Raw genomic sequence first — 13244 nt, forward strand, 5'->3', positions numbered from 1 at the left:
CCATCTTTACTATCTGAGCAACCAGGGAAGCCCCATACATAAAGAACAATACCCGCTGTTCAGTTCAGTTCAGTTGCTCAGTCGCGTCCAGCTCTGTGCTACCCCATGAACCACAGCATGCCAGGCCTCCCTGTCCATCACCAACTCCCAGAGTCCACCCAAACTCATGTCCATTGAGTCAGTGATGCCATCCAGCCATCTCATCCTCTGTCGTCCCCTTCTCCTCCTGCCCTCGTAAAAATAGGTAAATAAACTGGATCAAAAATACACACTTTATGTTCTTTTCCAAATCTCAGCTTCAATGGTATTTTTAAAAGACCCATCAAGTCAAGTATAACAGTAAAGAGACAATAGAACAAAAGTTTAGAATCTGAAAGCAGAAGAAGTGGGAAGTAATTTATTAAAATAATAACAATAATGATAAACCGTGTATCTAAAGCTACTGACACAGGGTAAGCAGAAGATAAATTCAGTCTGAAGAACTTACAATAAGCCTAGAAGTAAGTGGCAGCAGGACTCCTGGAGAGAGGAATGAAAGCTATAATAACAGTAAGGGGCTGCTGAAAGTCTGCTTAAGAAGCAGGTGGGTGACCTTGCTCATCTTCTGACCTACACCACGCAGGTGGGTGATGGGGCCTACCAACCCCGGCAGAAGAATGAAGTTCAGAGAGCAAACCAGTGTGAAAAAGGCAACATAGCTGTCAGACCTCTGGTCTCACTCTCTTTATGGGAGGTATTAGCTATGATAAAGGACGAAGTTAAAGGGTAATACAAGAAACAACCAAATCCAGCGTGTAGAATATTCCATAGTCTAAATAAGCTGGCTTCTTCTGTGAAAGTTCAATGGGAAAAAAATTAAAAAATGATTAATGATGAAATAGTGTTTTAGAATGAAAAAAAGTTATGTACGAATGCACATAAAAGTTAAAATGTGTGGACTTTGCATCTTTTTCCTCTATTATATTTTTAAATGATTATATATGATTATATGAATTAGCATATATTTGTATACATTATAATATATACTGTATATCATAGTAATATAGATATAGATACTATACAATATATAGTATAGTGCACAGAGATATCTTATAACACATGTAATTAAGTATGTGAAATGGTTATTTGATGACCATTAGATAAAGTACTATATATGTACATGTATCTATAGATGTAGATATTCATTACTATATCTGTATCATATATTTTATTTATGTAAATATTAATATATAGTAATATGTTAATATATGTAAATAATATATATTATTTATCTATATCATATATCATTTATTTTATTTTATAACATATCATATATGTTATATTTTTATTTATATATTTTTATATTGTATTTTTTACTTTTCATTTTATATTATAGTTGATTAGCAATGTTGTTTTAACTATACCTATAAATGATATTCTGTTTCAAATTCTTTGCCATTTAGACTTCCCTGCTGGCAAACAGTAAACAATCTGCCTGCGTATGTGGGAGACCTGGTTTTGATCCTTGGGTCTGGAAGATCCCCTGGAGAAAGGAATGGCAACCCACTCCAGTATTACTGCCTGGAGAAGTCCATAGACAAAGGATCCTGGTGAGCCACAGTCCACGGGATCGCAAAGAGTCAGACACCACTGAGTGACTAACACTCTCACTTTCGGCTATTACGGAATATTGAGCAGAGTTCCCTGGGCTCTAGGTCCTTGTTGTTCATCTATTTTTAAATATAGCAATATGTACACTTCAATCAAAAACCGCCATCTATCCCTCCCGGCCACATTTTTCCTTGGAAATGGTACATATTTCCCTAAGTCTCTGAGTCTGCTTCTGTTTTTAAATAAGTTTATTTGTATCATTGTTTTAAGATTCTGCATATACGTCATCTCATATAATACTTATCTTTCATCTGACACACTTCACTTAGTATGACAATCTCCATGTAGCTGAAAATGGCATTATCTCATTCCTTTTCACAGAGGAGTAATACTCCATCGTATATGTGTACCACAGCGTCAGTACCCATTCAACCACCAATGAACATTTAGGCTGCTTCCGTGTCTTGGCTGTTGTAAAGAGTGCTGCAGTGAACCCTGGTGTTGTGCATCCTTCCAAACTGTATTTTTTCCCTCTGGATATACGCCTAGGCATGGGACTGATAAATCATACAGTAGCTCTGTTTATTTTCCTTAGGAAACCTCCACACAGCTCTCCAGAGTGGCCACACCATTTACATTCCTGCCAACTGGGTAGCAGGTTCCCTTTTTTCTGTGCCCCCTTCAGCATTTATCGTTTGTGTGTTTTTTAATAATGGCCTTTCTGACCAGTGTGAGGCGGCATCTTGCTGTAGCTTTGATTTGCATTTTTCTAATAGTGATGGTGATCATCTTTTCATGTGCCTCTTGTTCGTGTGTGTTTTCTTTAGAGAAATGTCTACTTAGGTCTTCTGTCCATTTTTAGATTGGACTGTTTTTTTGATACTGAGCTACTTGAGCTCTTTGTACATTTTGGAGCTCTTTGTACATTATGGTTGCATTGTATGCAAATATTTTCTCCCTTTCTATAGGTTTTCTTTTCATTTTGCTTATGGTTTCCAATAGCAAAAGTTAAAGCTTTTAAGTTTAACTAGATCTCATTTGTGTATTTTTGTTTTTATTTTCATTACTCTAGGAGGTGAGTCAAAAAAGATCTTGCTGCAATTTATGTCAAAGAGTTTTCTGCCTATGTTTTCTTCCAAGCATTTCAGAGCATTGGCTCTTAACTTTAGGTCTTCAATTAATTTTGAGTTTAGTTTTGCAGATGGTGTTAAGGAATGTTCTAATTTCATTTTTTGACATTCAGCTCTCCAGCATTGCCAGCACCTTTTACTGGAAAGACTGTTTATAACTCCATTGTATAGTCTTGTATCTTTCGTCATAGATTAATTGACAATAAATGCGTGGGTTTATCTCTGGGTTCCGTCCTGTTACACTGATCTACATGTCTATTTTTGTGCCAGTCTGATACTGTTTTAATGACTGTAGACTTGTAGTATAGTCTGAAGTCAGGTAGCTTGATTCCTCCAGCTCCGTGTTTCTTTCCCAAATTGCTTTGGCTACTCAAGGTTTTTGTGTCTTCGTGCAAATGTTATATCTTTTTCTTCTAGTTCTGTCAAAAATGCCATTGGTGATTTGATGGGGACTGTATTGAATCTCTGGATATCCTTGGGTAGTGTAGTTACTTTGACAGTGTTGATACTTCCAATCCAGGAACCTGGTGTATCTTCCCATCTCACTTGGCACATTCCTATCAGCAACCAATGTGCTCACCTATGTCTGTCATGCCTATAGAGGGAAACAGAAGGTCCACTGGGTTAGAATTCTAGAAACTAAAGAGAGGAAAACAAAGTTAAAGACTCAACATACTTTCTGTTGAGTATGGCTCCTAATTACTTGACTTACTATGAACAGGGCAAAAGATGTTTAGATACTACAATCCAGGGAGATAATTACTCAGAGCATAACTCCCTGCAGAAAAGGACAGACAATGGACCTCCCGAGCCGATGGAGAAGACCTGCCCGATTCCCTGCTGCATCGAGAATTATAACTGCAGCGCAAATGTGTGTCCACAGCTCACAAATGTGAACTTCAAAAGTGTAAAACATTGTAGTTAGACACCATTTTAGAGACTGCAGAACCAATGATCCAGTTTTGTAGAAACCATTTTGCTTTCTCTCAACAGAAAAGCTGTTTTTTAAAAGTATTAATATGTATAATATATTTCATAGAAATGATAGTAAATACAAGGATAATTAAAATTTAAACAGAAACTTTGAGCTTATTTTTCCACTCATTCTATTTTACTTTTTCCAATGAGTTTCTCTTCACACTGTTTTGAACTGTCAAGGCTGTCTTTTGACTTCTGAGTCATCCCAGACTGGCTGTTATTCAATTGGAGTTTAACTACTTACTTTTGCAAATGTTGGCATCTGTTTCTGAGCCAGTTATTTTTGTTGATTCAGCTCCCATAATTGCATGAACAATTCTATCTTTCCCTATTTTGTACCTCAGAATAGCCAGTAAAAAAGTAGGTAAAGAAGTAATAAGCAAAATCATTTTGCTTCTAATTTGGAGATAAAAGGGACTTTCATATCAAAGCTCTATTTTACCAAACTTGTGAGATACTGTAAACAACCATGATCCCTAGCCCATTTTACATAAGCAATTTTTTTGTTTTTGTTTTTTTTTAAACTGAGCTTCAGCATGTGTTGTACAATCTCTGCCTCATTATCCACCAAATCCCATCAAATTGTAGCCTTGATTATCCTCACAATGAGAGTTCAAGGGGGAAATGGGCTGGTAGGAAACACTTTTTCCATTTAAAGTTGAGACGTTGTTACAAACCACTGGATCTCTGAAGCCCTTGGTGCCAGACAGCATGTATATATGTACTGGGGTGGGGGAGATTAGGCTCTTGAAAAGGAAAGTAATAAAATAGACTGAGGAAGAACAGACATTATTGTAAATGATACATTCTATTAAAAAAGAAAATGAGGGTTAGAGTAAGGGAGCAAATCACGGGAACTGAAAACTTAAATATGACTAACAAAATAGACTGTCATGTCTATTTGCAAATAGCAAATATTTGAATTTCACCAAATGACTCTGATACGTACAACAACAAAGCCATCTTAAATAAGGGTGCACCAACGCAGGCTCGTGTGAGAAAAGTGCGTGCATACTCAGTTACTCAGTCGTGTTCAACTCTCTGCGACCCCACGAACTATAACCCGCCATTTTCTTCTGTCCATGGGGTTATCCCAGCAAGAACACTGAATGGGGTTGTTATTTGCTCCTCCAAAGGATCTTTCCAATCCAGGGAATCGAACCCATATCCCCTGTGGCTCATATATTGGCAGGCAGGTTTTTACCATTGAGCTACCTGGAAGCCAAAACCTCAATATGAATGCTATAAATCCCTCTGTCATAACTGCTAAGTGTATCAGTACCTATGAATCCTCATATCTAGAGAACTAATGAGTTTGCAATCTTAAAATTATTCTTGGCAAAAAATTGTGTAGAAACTATGTCTAAATTTATATTTTATATATTTTATATAAAATAAATGTGATCAACATAGGCTGAGAGAAAAGCACATGCATGCTCAGTTGCTCAGTCGTGTCCAATTCTATGCAACCTCATAGACTGTAGCCCTCCAGACTCCTCTGTCGATAGAATTCTCCAGGCAAGAATACTGGAGTGGGTAGCCATTCCCTTCTCCAGGGGATCTTTCCAACCCAGGGATTCAAAGCCAGGTCTCCTGCATTGCAGGCAGACTCTTTACCATCTGATCCATCAGGGAAGCTCTATATTTTACATAAGCTAATAATAAATAACCAACTCTAATCTGAGCTGAATTTTATGCCCATGATGTAAAATAAAATTATTTAATCTATCATTAATTATTTAACTTGAGTTTTGTACATAAGAGGTACCATGTTTATAAATGTTTTATCTATTGGTCCATACACTAGAGAAATATTGATGATAAAACCTAGAGGTAATTTCAAAAATGTAAGAACAAAGTTAAGACTTACTACAAGCTTATATGACCTGGACTGCATTCAGCACTGGGGCTTTGTTTCATTGATTAAAATGTCTTATTTGCTTTCTATAGCAAAAATTTTGTATTAAGCATATACATAAAGGAGCTTATGGAAAAGTAACCAAACTAAACAGTGAAGAAAGAAGCAGCAAAGAAAAATGTTTTTTTAGTTTTCAACATGTGAAATCATTGATAGTATCAATGTGATAAAATATACAAGACATAAAATAAGAAAAGTGGAGGAAAATGGTTGCTTTATAACAGATAACACTTTTAGCATATGTTATTTCATGCAAATTGTATTAAAATCTCATTTTTTATTATTTTAATTACAACCTTAATATGTATATATGTAACTTCAAGATTATATAGACTAGATACATAAAATGTCTGATTGGTAATAATAACCTGCTATCTTATTAAGTCTTTTAATATTGAAATTATTTCTCACATTGTCAGACAAAAATTATATTGCTATTGATCTTTGGTGATCTTTGGTATTCTGCCCTAATAAATTTTTATTGCTTCCTCTGTCCATTCATATATGATATCATTTTATTCATTACTCAGGTGATTCTCTGTTGAGACTATTCCTTGGTCTTATCCAATAATTCATTTAAAGATTTCCCCTCGCATGCATATATACGTGTGCTGAAAGCTCAGCCAGAAGGAAATACTCACTCTTATTTCAGTGTGGCTAAAGTTCTAATTATTTTTCACCAGGAAATTTTGAGGAATCATTAAATCTTACACCCTAGGGCTCTGTTACTGCCACACAATTTTGTAAGTCTGAAATACTCAATACATATCCATCTAAAAACTGCAGAATATTGTCCTGTGAGAACCGCAGTCTTTTACACATTTGTAAATGGCAGGAAAATTTCTGCTGTCTTTAAAATATGCTAATAGAGAAAAAATTATATAAAATAACAAATAAAATGAAAAATAAGAGGGAATACTAAAAGATTGAGAACAAAGGAAAACTCATATCTAAAGAAACAGTCAGATCATCTGAAAAATGAATTTAAAGTGATATAAATGAATTAAAAGGCAACCTGTAGTTTAATTTAAAATGAGTATTTAATTGAGTATAGTTGGAACTAGAATGGATTATCTCAGCCACTTATAACAAATTCTAGGTAACTTAAACCTAAGTAAGTTTGAGAAGCACCACAGAATTTTTGTCTTGAATGTTCACCTTAGTATTTCATTTCCAAATTTAAAATGAAAGAAGTCAAAAGATCAAACACTTTAGCTTGCTTAATCTAGTGTTTTACTTTAAAGAGCTGGTTTTCTCTGGAGCACCACCCAGAAGACACTAGTCCATGCTCCTGTTGAGTTTGCTTTGACTCAATCTCCCGTATTTCCCGGGCGCCTCTGATAGTGCCCCACTGCCGCCTGTAAGGGCTTTCCAGGTGCTGGGCTTAGTCACTCAGCCCTGTCTGCCTCTTGGTGACCCCATGGACCATAGCCCACCAGGCTCCTCTGTCCATGGGGATTCTCCAGGCAAGAATACTGGAGTGGATTGGTGGTGCTAGTGATAAAGATCCCGACTGCCGATGCAGGAGATGTAAGAGATGAGGGTTCGATCCATCCATTGGAAGGTCCCCTGGAGGAGGCCAGGGCAACCCACTCCAGTATTCTGCCTGGAGAACTCTAAGGACAGGAGTCTGGCGTGCTACCATCCATACGGTCACAAAGAGTCAGACACGACTGAAGTGACTTAGCATGCACGCTGCCAGTAAGAAACAACCACAGATTTGGTGGCTAAGTATAACACCAGACTCCTGGATGATCTCCTGGAGGTGTGGTTCAGCATCCTGGAATAAACGGGGCACGGCCAGTTCTCCGCTCTAGGTTACACAAGGCCAAAGTCAAGACGTGGGCAGCTCTCGGTTCCTTTCTGGATCTCTGAAGATGAATCTTTTCGTAAACTCAGTCGCCTTATGTGCAGAATTCAGTTCCAGGAATTCAGGCCCCAGTGTCCCTGCTGCTTGTCAGTGAGGGGGTCTTCCTCAGTTTACCTGCATTTTTCAGCACTTTCCTTCTCTGTCCTCACAGCAGACAATGGCAGGTGGAGTCCTTCTCACACTTCAAACCTCCCATCTCTTTACTGCCTCATCTCTGCCCTCTTCTAGCAGGAGAAATTGCTCTGATTTCAAGGGCTCAAGTGATTAGACTGGGCGCACTCAGATGATCAGGGCTTCCTTGATAGCTCAGTTGGTAAAGAATCCGCCAGCAATGCAGGAGACCTGGGTTTGATTCCTGGGTTGGGAAGATTCCCTGGAGAAGGAAAGGCTACCCACTCCAGTATTCTGGCCTGGAGAATTCCATGGACTGTATAGTCCATCAGGTCGCAAAGAGCTGGATACAACTGAGTGACTTTCACTTTCACTTTCCGATTATCCAGGACATATTTCTGATTTCACAATTTCTAACCTTAATCACATCTATAAATTTCCATTTGCATGTAGTGGCTCAGAGGGGAAAAAAAAAATCTACTTGCAATGCAGGAGACCAGGGTTCAATTCCTGGGTCAGGAAGTTCCCCCAGAGAAGGAAATGGCACCCCACTCCAGGATTCTGGCCTGGAGAATTCCTTGAGCTGTGGAGCCTGGCAGGCTACAGTACATGGGTGGCAGAGTCAGACAGGACTGAGCGACTAACACACGTTTCCATACACACAACAGATTCGCATGTTTCAAGGATTGTGTGTATAAACCTTAAGGGGAGTGAAGCCATCAGTCTCTGTCATGGTACCTACCCTTCCTCCAGCCTTTTTTTTATCTCTAATCCTCTCAAGAATCTGGCCACCACAACCCACTGCTCCTCACAGAAGAGTGATAAGCTCACTTCTACCTTAATTTCATGCCTTCACCTGGGCCTGAAATACCTCTCTCTATAGCCCGGTTGTTTTGACCTCCCTTTCTCCTTGTGACTCAACTCAAATTCTACTTACTCATGAATTCTTCACTGTTTTTATATTTGCAAATTCCCTATCTGAAATTGTTTGCAGAGCTCAGTGAGCCTTTGGGTCTTTTCTTAGAATGTAACCTTCTAGAGAACCACCATAATTCAAGTCCTAAAGGCTAAATGCGTGAGTTCAAATCCTGTTTCTGTCTCTATCTTAGAGCATAAATCCTAGCTGTCTTTCTAAAATGTGACTAAAAACAGGAACACCTGTCTCTTAGGTTTTGTGTGTTGGTGGGAGGATTATTGAGATAACACACTTAAAATATTTGGAATTAGGCCTGGCAAAGGAAAGCCCTGGATGACACTTATCATTTCATGTGTATCTGTACCAAATTCTGAAAAGCTACTAAAGCTCCTGGGGCATCAGTTAAAATATGCTTCAACTGCAAAATAACTAAAATGCCTTGCTCGGACTGCCTTAATTAGTAAGAAAATGTATTTTGTATATTGCATGAAGTCTAGAAACGCGTATATAGTAAATGGGAAGTGGCCTTATAGTGACTTGAAGGTGCTTGCTTGGTGGCTCAGGGGTAAAGAATCCGCCTGCCAGTGCAGGAGAGGTGGGTTGGAGCTCCGATCCGGAAAAACCACACTTACCTTGGAGCAACCAAGCCTGTGCGTCCGGACTGCTGAGCCTGTGATCTAGAGCCCCGGAGCCGTCATCACTGAACCCACGAGCCGTAACTGCTGAAGTCCGCACGCCGGAGAGCTCGCGCTTGGAAACAAGAGCAGCCACTGCAGGGAGAGGCCCGCACACGGCAGCCAGAGAGGAGCCCCGACCACCTCAGCTGGAGAAAAGCCCAGGCAGCAATCAAGACCCGGCACACCAAAAGAAAAAGAGTCAGTTGATGCAGTAATCCAGTTTTTTCAGTTCCTCTGCTCCATCATCCACCGCATGGCTTCATCCTTGCAAGGACAGCAGAGGGGCCTCTGCTATTGCAGTGGGCACATTCACACGTCATAACAGGAAACACAAACAAAAACAAAGAAGAGACATCATTAGGTTGTCTTTTTTTTTTAGAACGTGGACGTTTTTCCGTAAGGTCCACAGTATTCTCATATGACACGGCCTGGAGTAGTTCACGGAGTCGTTAGTGAACCCCGGGTCCAGCAGCAGCGTTAGCTCTTCCTCGAGTTGCGTAGGGTTTCGTGGTGGAAAGGGGGGCTGCAATGCAAGCAAAGAGTGAAGGATACTCTCATAAGCCCAGTTTCTACTGAAAAGGAGCAAGAGGGAATGACTGGAGAACAGACCGCTGATATGCTACCTTCTAAAGCAAATGTATATTTATCTATGTCACTTTGAAGTTATAGTACCTGGGATTAAGTCCTGCACAAGTTGGGAGATCATAAAGTATTAATGTTGATGTTGTTGATGTTGAAATGTTTTCAATAATATGCAAGTTTTGATTAGCTCCAGAAATCACAATTATTCACTCTTTAGAATGTTTACTACTATCCTAATTAGACATTGATTTTATCACCTGTTTATTTATAACATTCCTTATCAATAAAAACACTCTTAGAGAGTTTCTTCATCCCTTCAATATGCTGTCAAAATCGAGGTCACAGAAAATGCACAGTACTGGAGACCGAAGTACAGGTTTGCGTTTGAGAGCAGGGGGCACATTTCATCTGAAGTCCCTCTGCTTCCTGGGTGCCACGCCCTCTTTCCCCACTAACACCCAAAACATGCACTCTGCACCCCGCTGAAACCCATCAGTAGACTGGCTTGACTCTACACTTATTTCACATTTGAGTGGAGCACATGGTCCACAGGGAGATGGTTTTCTCATTCAAAGGTTGGCATGTCCTCCCTTTACTTCATTAGTGAGGAGCTATTTGGGCATCAGTCCCACTGATATCATAGGGGCCTCCCTGTTCCAAGCAAGGTCAGAGTGGAGCTCTACGGCTTCCTTTGGCCCTTTCCCGTCTATAGTAGAAATGCCCTGGGAAAACATCATGTGATAGACATTGTGTCATTTGCTCTAAGAAAAATAAAAGCGGTATAAAACACACTCCTGGTTCTCAGGCAAATTAGAGTGTAATTGTGAAGCACCATAGATGTACTTGTAACTTAGTACACACGTTTAATAGTTTTTATTTTTCTATTAAATAGGTGATCCTAAAAGTATGCCACATAAAAATTTAAAAATGTAGAAATTATTATGATTTGTACAAATTGGAAGACTTGGAAATCAAAATAATAATCACTTCATGTGAACTAAAAGTCTGCAGTAAAGATTGTAATAAAATTTCAGAATCCTAATAATATATTTGGTTGCCTGAAAACCACATATTATATGACCAATTTCAAATAAAGGTATCAGGTTGGACAGTTTAACCTGAGACTAAATGAGTAAAATATTAAGATGATTTTAAGAATTGTTCATTTTAAATGTTTAACAGTGACTCACACAAATTGGATGTGGGAATAAAGAGAGATAATACAAAAACAAAATATCAAAGTTAAATACAGACATTGCATTGAAATTTCAAAATACACTAAAATCATCAATTATCTTTATTTGGCAAAGAGAAGGCAATAACACTCAAGTGCATATCGGCACCAACTGTGATGTGAAGCTTCCAGCTCTAAAGCTCAGTTACAATCAGGCTGGTAATGATGTACCATATGCACTGATCTGCAGTTGCCCGAGGATCCCTAACCTGCGGCGCACTTTCTTCTGTCACATTACCTTGTTAAATATGGAGTTGAGAATGTTTGTTTAAGTATTCATAAGATTGTAGATGGTAAAAAGGTAGAGAATTTGAGCAATGTATATTTTTCTTCTTGCTTTATGAAATACTCTCTATATATTTTAATTTGCCGTGTACACTTGTTTCCAAATTTTAAATATAATAAAAACTATTTATATGGAGTAAAGCAAGTTAGTCATTTTGACTACAGATTTATAAATGCACTCTGGTAAGGGACTGGTTTAATGTGAAGATTACAGACGCCTACTAATCAAAGTACTGATCAGAAGTGATAACGAAAATGATCCATATTTTATCACCATCTTCCAAGCTACCTAGTTCTATGCACTTCTTTGTTATTCACCTTTATAAATAATTCAGTGCCTATTCTCTTTTCCATACACTTACATCTCTTTCATTAACACCTGTGAAAGCTGAGATTTTATACTGAAGCTAGAAAAACTGCAGCTATCCCTGAACATTTTCCATTTTTAGATCTGAGAAATTATTAATAAATAAGCTCTGGGTCTATGAGATAAGTACAATAACACTTTTATTTACATGTTGTTGGCAAATTGATTATTCACATTATTTCCTTTTTCAGGCTCGGCGGTTTGTCCTTACTAAATACGTATGTTGTCACTAGGATTTTCTCAGGAAGAAAAAGCCATCTTTGCAGTCACTACATATAGCTACACAATTTTCAAGCTTGAAACTTAACACGTGAAAAATTTAAGGCTGCATGTGTGAAATTTCATCTCCACCAAGCTAACTGACCAGTCATCCAGATTGTGAAATACAGTACATGTGTTTGGTGGTAAGTAATTACCTTCAAAATTACTTACCTTCAAAATTAACTCATTAAAATTCTTTGCTATCAAGTGACTTAATATGAAGAATCTTAAACTGTATTACTTGAAGATATTAAAAGTCAAATATTTTATTCTCAGGACATCCCTTTGTCTCTCTCTCCCTCCTTTTCTCCCTTCTTTTAGATGAATTACTCCAGAAAACCCTCATGCCTTTTCAAAGAGGAAAGGGATTTGAGTCAAAACTGATTCCAAGTGGGACTTCCTCCCACTTTTTATCTATCTGCTTGCTTCCCATCTCCCATTATATGTGAATTATAACATTAATAGTTTCTGAAAGATTTAAAGAGGAAGAGCATAAATATTTATAATAATGAAATAAAATAGAAGCTCATTTTGTCATTTGCACACATTATAAAATATGAGTCAAGACATTTTTCCTATAAATGGTCAGCTAGGAAATATTTCCTATTTTGTGAGCCATACAATATTTGTCCCATGTCCTTTCTGTCATTTTAACACAAATATGTAGATAAATAAATGTGCATGTATTCTAATAAAATATTATTAATGAACACTGAAGTTTGCATTTTATATAAATTCACATTAGAAAATATTCTTAATGTTTGTAAAATGACATATAACGTGTCTTTAATATCTAAAATATAAAAACCATTTTCGCTCTCTGTACCAAACTGGATGCCAGGCTGTATTAGGCTTATATATATAATAATATATAGAATGGCTTCTAGTTAAACCTGATTCAGGTGAAGAACCAGTGCACATAAAATAATATCTCCCTAATCTCATTTTTTTAGTTGATCAGCATAATGTTGCTGCTGTTCAGTCACCAGGTTGTGTCCAGCTCTTCACGACCCCATGGGCTGCAGCACACCAGGCTTCACTGGCCCCTCACCATCTCCTGAGGTTTGCCCAAGTGCATGTCCGTTAAATCAGTGATGGATCCAACCATCTCATCCTCTGTCACCCTCTTCTCCTTCTGCCTTCAATATTTCCCAAGATCAGGGGCTATTCCAATGTCAGCTGTTTACCTTAGGTGGCCAAATTATTGGTTCAACATAATATATAAACCATGAACTTCTTATTGCAAAATTCAGACTTAATTTGTAAAACATGGGGAAAACCACTAGGGCGTTCAAATATGACATAAATCAAATTCCTTATGATTA

General features: G+C 38.0%; 1 protein-coding gene across 1 annotated transcript in view; it reads right to left on the reverse strand.

Moving 5' to 3' along the window:
• Positions 1-12997, reverse strand: part of LOC104993118 (poly(A) polymerase alpha-like) — a 48986-nt gene extending 35989 nt beyond the window's left edge. The window contains 3 exon segments of the mRNA XM_010846239.1: positions 9146-9263; positions 9633-9713; positions 12971-12997. Coding sequence (XP_010844541.1) covers positions 9146-9263; positions 9633-9713; positions 12971-12997 — 226 coding nt within the window.
• Between the last annotated feature and the right edge of the window lie 247 nt (positions 12998-13244).

Source organism: Bison bison, unplaced genomic scaffold (genome assembly GCF_000754665.1).
Source record: "Bison bison bison isolate TAMUID 2011002044 unplaced genomic scaffold, Bison_UMD1.0 scf7180017864233, whole genome shotgun sequence".
NCBI classification, from domain to species: Eukaryota; Metazoa; Chordata; class Mammalia; order Artiodactyla; family Bovidae; genus Bison; species Bison bison.